The sequence below is a fragment of the Gopherus evgoodei genome, chromosome 1, assembly GCF_007399415.2.
Source record: "Gopherus evgoodei ecotype Sinaloan lineage chromosome 1, rGopEvg1_v1.p, whole genome shotgun sequence".
Taxonomy (NCBI): Eukaryota; Metazoa; Chordata; order Testudines; family Testudinidae; genus Gopherus; species Gopherus evgoodei.
In genome coordinates, this window is record NC_044322.1 from 56,912,495 (window position 1) to 56,932,017 (window position 19,523).

The 19,523-nt window shown below is 42.6% G+C and overlaps 1 protein-coding gene across 1 annotated transcript in view; it reads right to left on the bottom strand.

Annotated features, from left to right (window-relative positions):
- The window catches only part of LRRC63 (leucine rich repeat containing 63), a 53,021-nt gene extending 34,337 nt beyond the window's left edge, over window positions 1-18,684 (bottom strand). The window contains 6 exon segments of the mRNA XM_030565271.1: window positions 743-1,087; window positions 1,090-1,119; window positions 1,122-1,544; window position 6,366; window positions 7,268-7,385; window positions 18,484-18,684. Coding sequence (XP_030421131.1) covers window positions 743-1,087; window positions 1,090-1,119; window positions 1,122-1,544; window position 6,366; window positions 7,268-7,385; window positions 18,484-18,506 — 940 coding nt within the window. The 5' untranslated portion in view covers window positions 18,507-18,684.
- Between the last annotated feature and the right edge of the window lie 839 nt (window positions 18,685-19,523).

Consider the following 19,523-nt stretch of genomic DNA (forward strand, 5'->3'; position numbering starts at 1 on the left):
CTTATTCTCACTTAAGAGCCAAAATCCTACTTACTAGCAATGGGATTTAGGCTCTTCGGTGCCTAAATCACTTCTGAAAATAAGATTAAGGTTCCTATATCAATTAGGCAATGCAACACTGAACTCAGCAACACCTAAATACCTTTGAAAATCTGGGCCTTACATTAGTACAAAGTGATTGCAAAATGATAGTAAACCAGAATATTAGCATTTTACACTCATTTAAATGAGTGCACAAGATGCAGGGCTACAAAGCACTGGGCCTAGAAAGACTCTGTGCAGGTGTAAGGACCATCTTTCATGGATCCTATATATATATATGGAGAGATACCTATCTCATAGAACTGGAAGGGACTCTGAAAGATCATTGAGTCCAGCCCCCTGCCTTCACTAGCAGGACCAAGTACTGATTTTGCCCCAGATCGCTAAGTGGCCCCCTCAAGGATTGAACTCACAACGCTGAGTTTAGCAGGCCAATGCTCAAACCCCTCCCCCCAAATTCAGCTATCCCTCCCCCCAAATTGTTACTGGTTGTTAAAGTTTTTAAAAATAAAGTTAGATTAGTTATTACTAGCTACAATTTTGCACTTTCTAGTTCTTAAATGATGATGTAAAATTCTCACAAACAGACAAATGGCAAAGTTTTTTTCCTGTAAAGGAGGCCTATTTTGGAAATGCTTTCAGTAAAAATCATGCACAGACAAAAGTGAATTAGAACACTTGACAATGTAAAATACAGTACCTATGATACTCTGTCTCTCAGGCTTTCTTTGTGAAATTACTGGGAACTCATTATCGGACAATATCGTTGTGTTAACTTCAGTCTGTATGCTCTTTCTCACTTTACTGGTCAACTGGGTAGTGAGTTTTTGATAGTTACAGTGAGAAACAACTGGCTTTCTAACGGCTGCAATCACAGGTGATGGGTGAGAAGAGGACACTGCAGCTAAGCTTCCAAAGGTAAACTCTGGAAACGTAAAATAAGCAGGCTCATCCTTCGGTAAACCAAGAAGCTGCATGCGAAAGGATTTACGATGTTTGTGTAATGGGAAGCTGGCGGGACCACTAGGAGTTGGAGTTATAATATCTTTTTAAGAATTTGATCAGGAAAAAGATTTGGACTTTGAGCTGGAGTGATGTTCGACTGCTTGAATAATAGCCAGAAAGAGTAATTCTGTCCTTGTCAGTTGTGCTTGCAGCAGTAGCAATGTCTGGTAAAGACCTATAAACAGAATCACTCTCCTCGGGGGGAGCTAGAACGTCCATGTCAGAGGATCTACCATCTTTCTGCAATGTGCAGCCAGCAGGTGTACAAAAATAAGGAGCAGTAACAGTCAACTCCTTTTTTAGATTTTGATCAAGAAGGACGTGAGTATCTTTGAGATGGACTTGTGTTTGACCACTGGAATTTTGGTCAAGAAGGAGATGTGCATCTTTGGGCTGGACTTGTGTTTGACCACTGAAATAACTACTGGAAAAAATATTACTGTCTTCATCATTTGTGCTTCTTATCACTCCAGGTCGGTGTTTTCCAGGAATCCTGCCTGGAGAACACAAAAGAAAGAAAAGTGAGGATACATTTATAATTAGGCATACATTTCACACCTTTTTCAAGAAAATATTGTGATTGACTCAAACTGGATGCTTCAGAGAGAATTTCCCCTATGCTGAGTAAACACACAAAAATAATAATTTAAAAAAAATCAACCCTACTGCATCACAAAATGTTTTACTTTGTACATTTGACAAGTATAATTTAATTTTGAACAAAGTAAACAACACCGAATGATCTCTAGTAATTTTGTAAACATGTGTTAGATATCTATATTTAGAATGCTTATGATGAGCCACACAGAGTAGTGAAAAGCTAATTACTGAGGTTCTACTGCACATAAAACTTGATTATTGTGATAGTTCTGAGAGTCCTGAATCAAAGATCAGGGTCCCACTGTGTGAGGCACTGGACACACGTAACAATGAGGCAGTCCTTGCTGCAAGAAGCTTGCAGGGGCTCTCTGGGGCAATATTTCTCCACAGAACCCTACTGTGGGGCTGTGACTGAGAGCCACAATATAATCCATTATGAACTGTGTTGCTCCAAAGAACAATATATACCACCTTGAACAAGAAGCAGCAAATTAAATTAACGTCCACTGGTTAAATTACCAAATGGCTGATTTGTTAATTTACCAACAAATAATTTCAAACTATTAGCCAGTCATAAACTGATATATTTAGTTTCTAATAATGGTCAGTTGGACTAACATCCATCCCATTATGAAGGACCCACATAAGGCTCTCTATACCATCTAGGCCCCATGATAGCCATGCTTGTGAGGAGTAGCGCTCAGGCAGAAGCAACCATTCAGGGGGCTTCCACATCCCCTAAACACCATGATGTGGGCTCTGTGCCAGCTTCAACTAGGATGATGCAGATGAGACCAGCCATGATAAGCTTGTGAGAAGACATTTAAATCATGAATATAGGGTCCAGTGCCAAAAAATCTTCACAGAAGGGCTGCAGAAGAGCTGCAGCCCTTTTTCCAGGCCACCAGCTAGAAGCGCAGTCACATAGGATTCCCTATGTATTGTCTGGATTAGTGCCCCACCTTCCTGGGAATAGGTTCATCTTATTCTTAAGGAGTGAACTGGTCTCATATTTGATGAAACACAGAACCAGTGTGTTCTCCAAGGTGATCATATTACCATTACTGAAAAACTGGATTCTGATCAATGGTCACTCCACTTTATAAACATCTATCAAAGGTAATGGCTACGTTTTGTGGTGCATGAAGTGATCCTTAAATGTGCTTTATTGTGCAGTACTTTGATTCTTGTCAGGTACTGATAAATCTATACGTTCTAAATAGCATTCATCACTAATCATATGTTAAAATAGAAAAAAGTCATTGCAACAGAACACTGTCTCTGGATAAAAGGTTTATCATTTTAAATAGTTTTAAATCAGTGGAGCAGAGCTTTGGTATTGAGCCAGAAATATTTAGATACATTTTGGATGGTGCCAGACTGGAAATGTGTTGTACAGACATAGATGGAAAATTTCACCAACAACTTTAACTAATCCATTAATGGACTTAATAATATCAAGAGACCAAGATCGCAGCCTCTTACTTCACTCACTGAGATTTCCCTTCTACTTATTTTTTACCATACCATTATAATGTTATGAGTATTCTTAATCAATTAGTGAAATAATAAATGATAACTGGAATTATTAAAATAAAAAACACATGTAAGATGACCATATATTAATAAACAATATCATAATATTAATGTTAAGAAATTTCACATTAGTTACATATCAAATACTATGAACAAATTGTTTTCAGAACTTTTTCTTTACTTTACTTATTGATTATGTTCAGATTTAATAGTTTTATCTATTTAAGTAGTTTTACATATAGGTCATAGTATCGCAGAAGTTAGAGATAGAAAAGACCTATTAAGACATCTTTTCCATGTCACTGCCAAGGCAGGATTATTCTTTTACAGTGCTAGTTTATTTTAACATATTGTCCAGTCTAAAGAATCTGCACAGCAGACTCTTGTGGGAGCATAAGTTTGACTGAACTCAATGGGACTGTTCAGGAGTAAGAGTCCTTCTGCAAGACTCAGTTGTAGGATCAGGACCTAGTTTTCAAAAAGTCTCAAGCAGTGGAGTGTTCAGCTCTTTCTTTGAACTATTAGTTACATTAAAATATTCCTACTATCAATTGTTATTGGCTGTTACCTCTATCTTTAAATTTAATATTTAATTATTAGTTACTAGTAGGGCTGTCGATTAATTGCAGTTAACTTATGCGATTAAAATTAGCTGTGATTAAAAAGATTAATCGCACTGTTAAACAACAAAATACCAATTGAAATGTATTAAATATTTTGGATGTTTTTCTACATTTTCAAACATATTGATTTCTATTACAACACGAATACAAGTGTACAGTTCTCACTTTATATTATTATTTTTATTACAAATATTTGCACTGTAAAAATGAATAACAAAAGAAATAGTATTTTTCAATTTGCCTCAGACAACTACTGAAGTGCAATCTCTTTATCATGAAGTATATCTTACAAATGTAGATTTTTTTTGTTACATAACTGTACTCAAAACCAAAACATTGTAAAACTTTAGCACCTACAAGTCCACTCAGTCCTACTTCTTGTTCAGCCAATTGCTAAGAAAAACAAGTCTGTTTACGTTTACGGAAGATACTGCTGGCTGCTTCTTATTTACAATGTCACCTGAAAGTGAGAACAACGATTCGCATGGCACTTTTGTAGCCGGTGTTGCAAGGTATTTATGTGCCAGATATGCTAAACATTCATATGCCCCTTCATGCTTTGGGCACCATTCCAAAGGACATGCTTCCGAGCTGATGACTCTCATTAAAAAAATAATGTGTCAATTAAATTTGTGACTGAACTCCTTGGGGAGAATTGTATCTCCTTTTCTGTTTTATCTGCATTCTGCCATATATTTCATGTTATAGCAGTCTTGGATGATAAACCAGTACATGTTTTTAAGAACACTTTCACAGCAGATTTGACAAAATGCAAAGAAGGTACCAATGTGAAATTTCTAAGACTAGATACAGCATTTGACCCAGGGTTTAAGAATCTGAAGTGCATTCCAAAATCTGAGAGGGATGAGGTGTGGAGAATGCTTTCAGATGTCTTAAAAGAACGATACTCTGATGCGGAAACTAAAGAACCCGAACTACCAATAAAGAAAGTTAGCCTTCTACAAATGGCATCTAACTCAGATGATGAAAATAAACATGTGTCGGTCTGCTCTGCTTTGGACCGTTATCGAGCAAACCATCATCGGCATGAAGGCATGTCCTCTGGAATGATGGTTGAGGCATCGAGAGATATATGAATCTTTAGCACGTCTGGCACATAAATACCGTGCGATGCTGGCTATAACAGTGCCATGCGAATGCCTGTTCTCACTTTCAGGTGACACTGTAAACATGACACGGGCAGCATTATCTCCTACAAACTGTAACCAAACTTTGTCTGAGCAAATGGCTGAAGTAAGACTGAGTGGACTTGTAGGTTCTAAAGTTTTACATTGTTTATTTTTGAATGCAGTGATTTTTTGTACATAATTCTACCTCTGTAAGTTCAACTTTCATGATAAAGAGATTGCACTACAGTACTTGTATTAGATGAATTGAAATACACTATTTCTTTTGTTTTTTACAGTGCAAATATTTGTAATAAAAATAAATATAAAGTGAGCACTGTATACTTTGTATTCTGTGTTGTAATTGAAAATATTTGGAAATGTAGAAAACATCTAAAATATTAAAATTGTATTCTATTATTGTTTAACAGTGCGATTAATCATGATTAATTTTTTTTAATTGCTTGACAGCCCTAGTTACTAGTTATTGTTAAATAAATGGTGAAGCCCATTTTTGCATCTTCTAGGTCACATATAGCATGCAAAATGTACAGATATTTCTGAACTGTATTGTATCATCAAGTTATATCAGTTTTTAAGCAGAACCCCCCATTGTCTTCAAAGGCTACATGACCCTACATGTATATATGCAAGTGTTTACTTATGCAGCTGTACACCAGGAGGGATGGGACCATCCGCAAATGGCCTTAATTTTTTCATAATCACTGAATCACAATTGTACCTCCCTGTATCTTTACCTTTGTTCCTGACTCCATCCTCTTTAATCTCTCTCATCACCTTCTTTATCTCTTGCTACACCTTTTTGTTTGTCATTTGATACCTGACCCTCATAGCGGCGGGCCTTGGTTGGATCATAATATAAGCCTTCATCATAGTGTTAGGGATGTGAGTTATAGCCTGGTGTCTGATAATGGATACTTGTGGTCTATTCCTGATCCCACTGAAATCAGTGAGAGTTTTGCCATTAACTTCAATGCATGTAAGAAAGAGCCTTATATATCCTGAATTCTAATTATTAATTTATTTTTAATAACACGTTTGTTCTGGAATTAGAGGAGAGACCATGTGAAACCAAACATTTATTTTGTCACGGATTAAAGGTTTTTTAATGTTATCTGAGCACTACCTGTTGTTCTGGGTCATTTCAGTTAATGTATGAACTTATGATATGTTGAATGTATGAAACCATCAGCAAGTGTTTGAAGTTAAATCCACAACAACACTGGAGCAGTTTTCATTCCCCACCCTGATGCTAATGGTGACTATAGGGCCAAACAAGCTTCACCACAAATTGGAGTAGCCTAGGAACTGCTCTAACTTGCACCCACATTTAATTCTCCCAAGAGCCCATTACGTAAAGGACAGCTGAAACACAGCATGCTTGGTACTGCCTGCTCCAGTTCTTTTACACCCTCCCCATTGCCCATGTCATGGGACACCTGAAGCAAGTGGCAAAAAGCCAGCTACATTGGCTTTATGCCACCTTACATTTGGCAACTTCCCAACAGATTGGAATACTCAGGGGCAGTTTTCTGACTGTTCTGCACTGCCTGAGCAGTGAAAAGCAGTTGAAAGAAAAAGGAGTCGGAGCTACTGTCTCTTTAACTTTACTTTAAAATGGCTACCAATTTAAAGCCTTGATTCCGGGAAGCACCCCTATTCAGGAAGAACATTTGAGCCCACACTTAATTTTAAGTGGGTAATTTAAGTCTCACTGAAATCAACGGGACGTAAGAACATGCTTTGAAGTTAAGTACTTTCCTTAATAGAAATGGAGGTAAGCATGTGCTTAGTACCTTCCTGAATTGAGGCCTAAGCTAGGGCCCCAAAGGGAACTTCTCTTGTTCTCTTTATGCTGCTGCATGGGGTGCTAATTAATCAATACTCTATTCTGCAACTTAAGTACTTAGTAAACTTTTTGTACAGCTGAATCTTGAAATCAGTTCAGTGGGACAAGAGACTGTATGGGTCTTCTTCATACTTAATCCCACATTCTCATACAAAAGACAGGATAGCAATCTCAAATGTTATCAGCTGCTGACTTTCCTTTGGGTTGGGAACACATGCAATGATCATCTTCCAATCATATTCACATGGCATTACATCTCCAGCTCCAATCCTTGTTGTCACAGTGCAGTCTCACTGAGCAATTATTCTGGTTTGATTTATTATTTGCTGAATAATGATAAACTATATAGTGTTTAAATGAATACTTAAATTGATTAATACACATTCCTTCAATATTGTCTGCAAAGAATATGTAAATCTTGGAACGATGCATTGTGAAGACTATCTGTTATTAGTACTGCTTACCTTTATAGGTGTTCTCCTTGGCATAGGCAGTTCAGGTAGCAGCTTTGGAGGCAGAGGCCTACGAAGTAGTTTTGGTTGCTCAAGCATTTTTGGCCTAATAATTATTCTTGCTGGACAACTGAGGAGTATTCAAAAGTTTGAAAATTCTAGATATAAGGCAAACAAAAGAAAATCATCTTTGGATTTATGTATGACTTGTAAATGTCTGCCCAGATACAGTCGCTGTTAGAAAACACCAGTATAAAGGATGAAAATGGTACTCTGTTTACTTAGAACTCACTTGACAATTTGCTACAGCAGTGTTTTTGGAAGCTAAAAGGTGACATTATTAAAAAATAATCTAGCTGTTCTGTTAATTCAGGTTTGGAATACTCAGAGAATGACGTATGACACCGTTGTTCTAAAAGTGAGGCAGTGGTGGTTCTGTCTCTAAGAAGCAAAGGGTGAAAAAAGGAAACCTAATTTTCGCTACATGAAACTTTTGAAAGTTCACAAAAAAGCAGCATTTCTAAACACGGATAAACAGATGTATAGTTAATAATAAAATCAATTTTAAATTGCTATTTCTTAATGCTGTGGGTAACAGTTAATTCTTCTGATTTAGTGAAGCAGCTGGGTATAAGGCATATTATATTTGTGTTCAATGCTTCAAATTGGCTTCTCATCTGCTTCAGCATGTTTCAAGATCATGGATTTTAATTTATAAAAATTTAATTTTAATCTGTGTTTTAAGTGCACCCGTAAATTACTATTATAAAATATGTATGTGGTGGCGTACAGTACATGAAAACAGAGATAGCCTCTGTCCTAAGAAAATGCATCTATCTTGTAGATTTTTGGAGATGCAACACATTGTGGGATGATTTTATTTTTTTGTTTGTAATTTATAACTCACTCTTTAGGGCCTAGTGGCAAAAGGGGATTATAAAAGGGACTTTAATGAAGAGAAAGTGGCATCTTGGTACACTGGCCTGGGGGATAGCATTCCATGCATAGGGGTATTCCTGGAAAAAGCCCACACAGAGTGAGAGTGGGAGAAAGAAAGAAAGAAAGAAGAAGAAAGAAAGAAAGAAAGAAAGAAAGAAAGAAAGAAAGAAAAGTAATTGAGACTGGCAGCATTCACAGATTATAAAGTGAGATGGGACCACTGCGATCATTTAGGTCTAGTCTAGTCTAGTCTGACCTCCTATGTAACAGAGGGCATTGGGCTTCCCTGAATTAATTCCTCCTTGAACTAAAACACATCTTTAGAAACATATCCAATCTTGATTTAAAAATTGTCAGTGATGGGGAATCTACAACCACCTTTGGTAAATTCTTCCAATGATAAATTACTGTTACTGTTCAAAATTTGTGCTTTATTTCCTAGACTATATTGTTCTACCTTCAGCTTCCACCATTGGATCATCTTATACCTTTGTCTACTAGATTAAAGAACCCACTATCAAATTTTTGGTCCCCATGAATTACGTATAAACTATGAGTAAGTCACCCTTAACCTTCTCTTTGTTAAGATAAACAGATTTGAGTCTATCATGATAAGGCAGGTTGTACATCCTTTAATACTCTTTTGGTCCTTCTCTGAAACCTCTTCAATTTATCAACATCCTTCTTGAATTGTTGGCACCAGACTGACACAGTATTCCAGTAGAAGTCACACCAATATCAAATACAGAAGTAATATAACCTCCTTACCCTTACTTAAGATTCTCATTTTACTCCTGATGGGAATTCTGCATCAAAAAAATAAAAAATATGTGCCAAAAAATAACAATGCTGCACACATTTTTAAAAAAATGCAAAATTCTGCAGAGTTTGTCAATAAATGTGGAGGTTCTAGCATGGCAGTGGGGAGCACAGGCCACTGGTTGCATGGAGGTGTTGAGATCACCCTGCAGTCCCCCCACACAGTAGCATAGCTGGGGGGGAGCAGCTGCTTTTCCACCGAGCACAAGTGGCGCCTTTTTAATTTTACTCACCCGGGAGCCTGGGTTCCAATCACACCAGTGAAAAAAAAAGGCGCTACCCCTCATTGGTTTATCCAAACTCGCCCCTTCTCCACCCCCTGCTACCTGGGTGACCCTTTAAAGAACTTTACCGACGCTTCCCTCCTTGCATTGGGTTGTAACATGAAGCAGCAGCTGATTGGTCAGAAAGCCCCCAAGTTATGATTTGATTGGCTGATACAGCACCGCCCTAGAATGAAACGGATTGCACCATGTGCTGGAGAGGGGAAAAGGGTTAGTGGCACAGTATGCGATCCCTGGGGAATGGGTACAGGGGATGGGGTTGGGACATCCCCACCTGGCGGCTGCTTGGAGGCACTCTGCTGGATGCATTAGTCTTTGGAGGGGAAGGGAGCAGCTGAGTCCCCTCCCGGGAGCTGCAGCCCGTCCCCCCACAAGATGGTACAGTCTGGCTCAGGGGTCCCCTGCTCAGCATGTGCCGCACTGGGTCTGGCCCGTCGACTTAGAGTCCACTCTGCCCCTGAGGCAATGCTGCTGCCCCCAGTTCGGAGAGTGCTGCTGGGCTGCCCCCCACTCGTGGGATCCAGGGTCCCCTGGCAGTGCCCCCTCCCCATGTTCTGCTCCCCCCTCTGGGGTCCCAGTTCCCCGAGAGTTCTTGCCACCCCCTTCCTTCCATGTGTGGCCCAGCCGGCCTGATGCTCCACTCCTTGCCACGACGTGGGTCTGAACTGGGCACCACCCGCTGCGACACTTTTACTGATGGGGCAGCACTCCAGGTCTTCGATGGCGGGAACTTCACTTGCTTGGGGTGTCTTCAGCAGCACTGAAGCTTCATCGCTGAAATGCCGCCAAAGACCTGTGGAGCGAGTGACGGTCCCGCCACTGAGGTGCCACCGAAGACCCGGAACACTGCCCCGTCAGTAAAAGCGCTGCAGCGGGTGGCACCTTTTTTTTCCTGCTCCCCCTCTTCCCTCCACCTGGCTACGCCACTGCCCCCACCCCCACCCCGGGACACAGACTCAGTGGTGAGCCTGTACCCAGCCCTGACACAGGACAGGGGCTGGGCTTGCCCCAGAAACACCTGTGGCCCTGCCTCTCCACATTAGGTCTGGGCAGGCAGACTCAGCCCCGCAGGACCTGAGTGTGGAGGGGTAGTTTGGGGGGTCCAGGTGTGGGTTAAGAGGGTTCTGTTTGGGGCAATCTGGGTGCGGGACTTCAGTGGGGGGGTGGTCTGTGTGCGGGGGAGGATCTGGATGTACAGCACTTTATTGGGGAGGTTCAAGGTACAGGGGCTGGGGAGGGCTGGATACAGGAAGTAAGGCTTGGTAGTGGGAGGTTCAGATGCAAGTGGCTCAGTAGAGGGATTATGGTTGCGAAGGGGAGGTGAGGCTCAGCAGAGGGTCCAGAGGGGGTCTGGATGCACAAGGGTTGGTCAGATGGGGGGTGGGTCTGATCTGGCACCAGCCAGGGTGTCCTCAGCTCTCCTTTCCCCCCATAATTTACTTCTCTGCCAGCTGCTCCAGGTGCCCAAAATGACACACCTATGCTGCTGGGGAGGGGCACATGACCACTCTTGTGGCTTCCCTTTGCTTCCCTGTCAGAAAGTCATTTTTCTGTGAGAAAACAAAAAAAAATCTGTGGGGGCCATGAATTCTGCGCACACATGCAGAATTCCCCTAGGATTACCATTTATACATCCAACGATTGCATTAGCCTTTTTGGTCACACAATCACACTAGAAGCTCGTGATCAGCTGAGTATTCACCACTATTCCAAACCTTTCTCAGTGTCACTGCTTCCAAGGATACAGTCCCCATCCTGTCAGTATGGGCTACATTTTTGTCTCTAGATATATAACTTTACATTGACCCTACTGAAACACATATTGTATGCTTCCAACCAGCTTCACAAACAGTCCACATCACTCTGAATCCATGACCTGTCCTCTTCATTATCTACCATCCCACAATCTTTGTGTCATCTGCAAACTTTATCGGTGATAATTTTATTTTCTTCCAGGTCACTGATGAAAATGTTAAATACTTAGGGCCAAGAATGGATTCCTGTAGGACCTCATTAGAAACAAACCAGCTTGATGAAAATTTTCTGTTTAAAATTATATCGAGACCTATCAGTTAGCCATTTTTAATCCATTTAATGTGTGCCACATTAATTTTGTATTGGTCTTGGTTTTTAATCAAAATGTTGTGTGGTACTAAGTAAAGTGGCTTACAGAAGTCTAAGTATATTATATCAACTCTACAACCTTTATCAACCAAACTTGTAATCTCATGAAAAAAAGATATCAAGTTAATTTGACAGGATCTATTTTTCATAAACCCAGGTTGATTTGCATTCATTATATTACCCTCCTTTAATTCATTATTAATCAAGACATACCAGCTGTTCTGTTATTTTTGTCAGGATTGAGGTCAGGTTGACAGGCCTATAATTACCCAGGTTGTCCCATTTACCTCCTTTTAAACACTGGCACAATATTAGCTTTCTTCCAGACTTCTGGAACTTCCCCAATATTCCAAGAGTAATTGAAAATCAAAATTAATGGTCCAGAGAGCTTTTTGGCCATCTCTTTTAAAACTCTTGGATGCAAGTTATCTGGCCAAGCTGATTTTAAAATGTCTAATGTCAGTAGCTGCTGTTTAACATCCTCCTGGGTTACCATTGGATTAGAAACTGTTTCATTATCATCATGATACATCAACTATTTTTTCCACCAAATAGAGAACAAATATTTATTGAACACTTCTGCCTTTTCTTCATTATTTTATTGGCAATTCTACCATTTCTATCTAGTAATGGACCAATAACATTGTTTGGGTTAATTGATGAGGCAGAAGTGTCAAGAGGAGACAGGATAGGAGACAAGGTCTATAATGTAGGCAGGAGCACAGCTCCAGAAGACACTGAAAGGCAGGACTAGAAGTTTAAGCTATATACAGTGTGTAAAGAGGTTCATACAGAAGATTCATGAAGTTTTCATGTGACTCTGGGCTTATATGCAAGTGAATCTCTGTTGGTTTGCTTTCAAATAATGAAATATTTGGTTTTCAATGATTTCATATGAAATTAGTATCAATTTGATGATTTCATTTGGAAGTCATTTTGACTTTGTTCAAACCTGAATATATGTCCTGGACCACACACAAAGATGCATTGGTTTAACTAAGGTGGATGTACCAATTTAGTTAAACTGGTGCAATTTTGTGTGTGAAGAAACCTCAAAGTGAAACAACAATTAAGAGATGACTTGATCATAATCTGGAAAGTACCTACATGGGGAAGAGATTTCTGACAGTAGACTGCTCTTTAATAAAGCAGAAAACAAGCAATAATGAAATCCAGTGCACAGGAGCAGAAGCTAGATCAATTCAGGCCAGAAATAAAGCACAATTTTTTTAACACTGAGGATATATCTACACTACGGGATTATTCCGATTTTACATAAACCGGTTTTGTAAAACAGATTGTATAAAGTTGAGTTCACGCGGCCTCACTAAGCACATTAATTCGGTGGTGAGCGTCCATGTACCGAGGCTAGTGTCGATTTCTGGAGCATTGCACTGTGGGTAGCTATCCCGTAGCTATCCCATAGTTCCCGCAGTCTCCCCCGCCCCTTGGAATTCTGGGTTGAGATCCCAGTGCCTGACGGGGCAAAAAACATTCTCGCAGGTGGTTCTGGGTACAGCCTCACCCCTCCCTTCCTGAAAGCAGCAGACAACCGTTTCGCGCCTTTTTTCCTGGGTGAACTGTGCAAACGCCATAGCACAGCAAGCATGGACCCTGCTCAGATCAAGACCGCAATGGTGGACGTTGAAAACACTTCGCGCATTCTCGTGCAGTCTATGCTGAACCAGGACCTGCAAAGCCAGGTGAGGAGGAGGCGGCTACAGCAGAGTGGCGATGAGAGTGATGAGGACACGGACACAGAATTCTCTCAAACCGCGGGCCCCTGCGCTTTGGAGATCCTGCTGGTAATGGGGCAGGTTCTAGCCATTGAACGCCGATTTTGGGCCCGGGAAACAAGCACAGACTGGTGGGACCGCATAGTTTTGCAGGTTTGGGACAATTCGCAGTGGCTGCAAAACTTTTGCATGCGTAAGGGTACTTTCATGGAACTTTGTGACTTGCTTTCCCCTCCCTGAAATGCCATAATACCAAGATGAGAGCGGCCCTCACAGTTGAGAAGCGAGTGGCAATAGCCCTCTGGAAGCTTGCAACGCCTGACAGCTACCGGTCAGTCGGGAATCAATTTGGAGTGGGAAAATCTAGTGTGGGGGCTACTGTGATGCAAGTAGCCAAAGCAATCATTAAGCTGCTGCTATGAAAGGTTGTGACTCTGGAAAATGTGCAGGTCATAGTGGATGGCTTTGCTGCAATGGGATTTCCTAACTGTGGTGGGGCGATAGATGGAACCATATCCCTATCTTGGCACCGGAGCACCAGGGCACCCAGTACGTAAATCGCAAGGGGTACTTTTCCATGGTGCTGCAAGCACTGGTGGATCACAAGGGATGTTTCACCAACATCCACGTGGGATGGCCAGGAAGGGTTCACGACACTCGCGTCTTCAGGAACACTACTCTGTTTAAATGGCTGCAGCAAGGGAATTACTTCCCAGACCAGAAAATAACATTTGGGGATGTTGAAATGCCTGTAGTTATCCTGGGTGACCCAGCCTACCCCTTGATGCCATGGCTCATGAAGCCATACACAGGCAGCCTGGACAGTAGTCAGGAGCTGTTCAACTACAGGCTGAGCAAGTGCAGAATGGTGGTAGAATGTGCATTTGGCCGTTTAAAGGCGCGCTGGTGCACATTACTGACTCGCTCAGACCTCAGCCAAACCAATGTCCCCATTGTTACTGATGCTTGCTGTGTGCTCCACAATCTCTGTGAGAGTAAGGGGGAGACCTTTATGGCGGGGTGGGAGGCTGAGGCAAATCACCCGGCCACTGATTACGCGCAGCCAGACACCAGGGCAATTAGAAGAGCACACCACAAAGCGGTGTGCACCAGAGAAGCTTTGAAAATGAGTTTCATCACAGGCCAGGGTATGGTGTGACTGTTGTGTTTGTTTCCCTTTGATGACCCCCCCCTTTGATTGACTCATTCCCTGTAAGCAACCCACCCTCCCACTTCATTTACAGCTTGCTTAAGGAAATAAAGTCACTATCGTTTAAAAATCACGTATTCTTTATTAAAAAGTCATTATAAAAAGAGGGAGAGAACTGACTAGGTAGCCCGGGTGTGGTTTGGGAGGAGGATAGGAGGGAAGGAAAAGGCCACTAAAAATATTTCAAAGTAATGACAGCCTTTTGGTTGGGCTGTCCACGGGGGTGGAGTGGGCGGGTGCACGAAGTCTTCCCCCATGCCTTCTTATAGGTGAGGAAGACATGGAACATGGTGAGTGGTGAGGGTGGTTACACAGGGGCTGCAGCGGCACTCTGTGACCCTGCTGCTGTTCCTGAAGCTCCACCAGACATCGGAGGATGTCAGTTTGTTCACGCAGCAGCCCCAGCATTGCATCCCGCCACCGCTGATCTTCCTGCCTACACCTCTGATCTTCCTGGCGCCACCTCTCATCTCGAGCGTCCCTCCTGTCCTCACATTCACTGGCATCTTTCCTGTAATTTGATACCATATCCTTCTACTCATTCAGATGAGCTCTTTCATTGCGGGTTACTTCCATGATTTCCGAGAACATTTCGTCTCACTTCTTTTTTTTTCCCGCCGCCTTATCTGAGATAGCTTTTGGGATGGAGTAGGGAGGCTTGAAAAATTTGCAGCTGCATGAGGGAGGGAAAAAAGGGAGAGAAGTATTTAAAAAGATACATTTTACAGGACAATGCTTATACTCTTTCACAGTGAACAACACTATTCACCTTACATAGCACATGTGATTTCACTACAAGGTCACATTTTGCATGTTAATATTGAGTACCTGCAGCTCTGGTGTTAGAGATCTCTCAGACGCAGGTCCGGACAGCAGAATCCAGCTTGCATGCGGCCATGGTAAGCCATTGTCTTTCGGCTTCTGTAGCCTTCATATACACAATGCCCTCCTTTCCCAAATACCAAGCAAATCCCGTTCAGTGCTGCTTCTTTCCTGTTAACATGCAGCATCAGAAACCACCTCCCCATCCAATTCTCTGGGATAATCGCTTTACCCCTCCCCCCACCGCATGGCTGGTATCATGGAAGATCACTGCTAATCACCCCCCCACCCCCTCCCACCGCGTGGCTGGTAGCAGGGAAGATCCCTGCTAGCCAAACGCAAAAAAGCTCAGCGCCATTCCCCCTCTCCCCTCCCCCCGCTTGGCTACCTGCAAGGAAGGATTTCTTTTAAGCAACAGGCAAACAGCCCAGTAGGAATGGCCATCTCTGTCCCCTTAATTAAATTCCTGAATTTCAACCAGGTTACCATGAACGATATCACTCTCCTGAGGATAACACAGTGAGATAAGGAACTGATGTTGCTTGAAAGCCAGCAATCACCGGGACCATACACAGCTAGGCTTTGTCATGCAATGATGCCAGATTACTTGCTACATGCATGGCGTGGTCAAGTGTCCTACCATGGTGGACGGAATAAGGCTGCCTTGCCCAGAAACCTTCTGCAAAGGCTTTTGGAGTACCTCCAGGAGAGCTTCATGGAGATGTGCCTGGAGGATTTCTGCTCCATCCCCAGACATGTTAACAAACTTTTCCAATAACTGTATTGGCCGCGAATGCATCCCAAGTCCTCAGGGCAAATCAATCATTAAAAAAAGCTTGCTTTTAAATCACGTTTTATATTTACAAAGGTACACTCACCAGAGGTCGCTTCTATGGCTCCATTGTCTGGGCTACTGTCTTGGGAGGATAATTCCATCTTGGTGAGAAAAAGCTCCTGGCTGTTGGGGCTAACGGAGTGCTGTGTGCTCTCTGCAAGCTCGTCCTCCTCTTCCTCCTCCTCATCTTCCCCATCCGCAGAATCCTCAGCCATGGCTGAGATTACCACCCCCACCTCGGAATCCATGGACGGGTGGGGAACTGGTGGCGGATCCCCCTAGAATTGCATGCAGCTCAGCGTAGAAGCGGCATGTTTTCGGCCCTCCCCCGGACCTTCTGTTTGCTTCTTTGGTTTTCTGGTAGGCTTGTCTGAGCTCCTTAACTTTCACTCTGCACTGCACTGAGTCCCTGGTGTGCCTTTCTCCATCATGGCCTTGGAAATTTTTTCAAACTTTTTTCATTTTGTCTTTTGGAACGGAGTTCTGTTAGCACAGAATCCTCTCCCCATATATCGATCAGATCCAGTACCTCCCGTGCGGTCCATGCTGGAGCTCTTTTCCAATTCTCAGGAGACTGCATTGTTACCTGTGCTGATTGAGCTCTGCGTGGTCACCTGTGCTGGTGAGCTCTCCACGCTGGCCAAACAGGAAAATGAAATTCAAAGTTCGCGGGGGCTTTTCTTGTCTACCTGGCCAGTGCATCCGAGTTCAGATTGCTGTCCAGAGCAGTCACAGTGGTGCACTGTGGGATACCGCCCGGAGGCCAATATCATTGATTTGCGGCCACACTAACCCTAATCCAATATAGTAATACCGATTTCAGCGCTACTCCTCTCGTCGGGGAGGAGTACAGAAACCGGTTTAAAGAGCCCTTTATATCGGTATAAAGGGCCTCGTTGTGTGGACGGGTGTAGCATTAAATCGGTTTAATGCTGCTAAAATCGGTATAAACGCGTAGGGTAGACCAGGTCTGAGAGTATTTAACCCCTGGAACAACTCACCGAAGGACAAGGTGGATTCTCTATCACTTAAACCTAGATTAGTTATCTTTCCAAAAGATAAGCTATAACTTAAACAGAAGTTATGGGCTTGATGCACAAATTACTGGGTAAGGTTCTGTGGCCTTATGCAAGTAGTCAGACTGGATTATCATAAGATTATCATTATCATAAGATTTCTCATCTTAAAAAACTATTAAGCTGAAGAATATATAAACCCTTGCAAGCAAAACTGCAAGTTTGACATAGCTGTAGTAACAAGACCTCTTTATTTCATATCTAATTCTAGCACTCTTCTTCAATCATGTTATAAATTTGCACTAAAGGCCAAATGCTTTCAATGTCTTTCAATCTAAATTTTCTCTCTTCATCTTTTGTGACTAATACAGTATGGGACGCAAATCAGTTTAAAGTGTGAACCAGATTCTATTTGGCTTTAATAATTGCTAAATATCAGAACCACTATGCTCTTGTATATAGCAGAAATAGATTTATACCCACATTAGGGTGACCTGATGTCCTGATTTTATAGGCACAGTCCCAGTGTTTGAGGCTTTTTCTTATATAGGCCCCCCACCCGCGTCCTGATTTTTCACACCTGCTATCTGGTCACCCTAACCCACATAGCTTCATATTAACTGTCCAGGACAAAGCATCTGCTTTGCATGTTAAATGAAAAAGTAACTTTTTCATAAATATATACTTTGAAAAGAATATTACAGTTAGGGACAAATAAAGACTACAGTACAAAAGCTACTGGTAATACACATTATACTCGCTTTTGTTTTGTAAGCAAGAATCCTCCCTCCCCCTCCCCCATCTTGGACTCAAATTAAAAAAAAATTCTTTCCTATCATACATTATTTCTACATATCCTTTAAAAAAGCACATTTTGATACAGTAATGTCCCTGCCATAGTCTAACTATATTTTAAGCCCCTCCCCCAATTTTATTAAAGTGAAGATTTATAGATATGTGTATACACACATAAGTATATAATCTTCTGCATGTCTATTGCTCCTTCCATGCAAGGATCTCAAAACACTGTACAGACAGTTGTGGTATTTTGTGCCATTTTCTGACCGCCACACGCTTTGTTTCATCCAAACACAGCACTCCTGACCACAAATGGTTAAAAAAAAATCATGAGATTGGCTTAAAAGTCATGAGATTTGACAAAAATAATCAATTTAGGGTTGTTTCTACTGGTCTTCGAGCAGTGGGGGTGCACTCAGCCCTGGTTTTCTGATTCCACCACAACCAGGAGCGCTAGAAACGTTCACTGAATCAGCGCAGGCTGAAATTCGCAGCGAATCCCGGCTTGCTGCGGCTCTAAGCACAGCCCCAGCTGTCAGAAACCTGGCGCGCCGGCAGCATTACAGCCCCCGGGGAAGTGTGCGAGAGGGGCCCCATCCGGGATCGCTTTGTCACACTGCTCTGCCCCCCTGACCCCAGCCGCACCTGACAGCCCAGGGGCCTGGCATTGCAGTAACATGGGCCGGGCGCCCCAGCCTCTCCTCGGGGGGAGTCAGCCTCACAGCAGCCTCCGCCCCATCCCCGCTAGCACCAGGAGACGGGGGGCGGTGGGGAAGGGGCTCCTCTCCGCCCTGCTGCAGCCGCAGGCCCTCACATGCCTCCTCGGCTGCCCCAGGCGGCCTTGGAGACGGGCCCTAGCAACCCCCAGGGAGCCTCGTTCTCGCCAGCCCGCGCGACGACAGAGAAACAGAGCGCGAGTGCGCGTCCCCGGCTTCCAGTCCTCCGGGGGGGGGGAGGAGAGAGAGGGAGGCCGGCGCGCTCCCGTGCGGCGCGCGCGCTGGGGCTGGTGGGCAGGCGTGGTGCAGCCCATCTGCAAGGTGCTAGTGGCCAAGGTGGGGAGGCAAACAGGAGGAGGCGCTGGACCCACGTGCAGCAGCCTTGCACTACAGGAGTGGTGAAGATAATTAATAGTATTGAGTTTATAAGTATGACACACTCGTAATTAGCATGGGTGCGTCTAGATTCATTTGTTAGTGTAGTTATAGTCTTTCCTAGTCAGCCTTTCCATAGTTACTGGTGTCGCTGAATAGTTATGGATGATGCTAGAATAGTCCTTATCACTACTGCCCTAGGGTTAGCTTTATCATCATTAGTGATAAGTAATTATTGATGTGATTATTACTGCTCTTACCTTTTGTTGTACTTCCTTTATTACTATCTGCAGTTATTTATCAGCTATAGTGTTACAGTATTCCTTATCATTTATGTTTTTCATCCTTCTGCTTGTCATTGCGATTTATGGTTGTGATTTATTACTGGCACATTACTTGTATAAGATGTTTCTGTACTGACTGATGATTTTTTAATAATCTATAATGCTGTTTAATATATTGATCCTTCTTAATGAGGAGACTTATTGAGCATGCTGCTTGGTAGTTAATGACTCAGGAGTACTTACCCTTTTTCTCATCCTTTCCTTTTGATGCAGGATTCCATTGCCTGTTTGTGTGCCTAGGAATGAAACC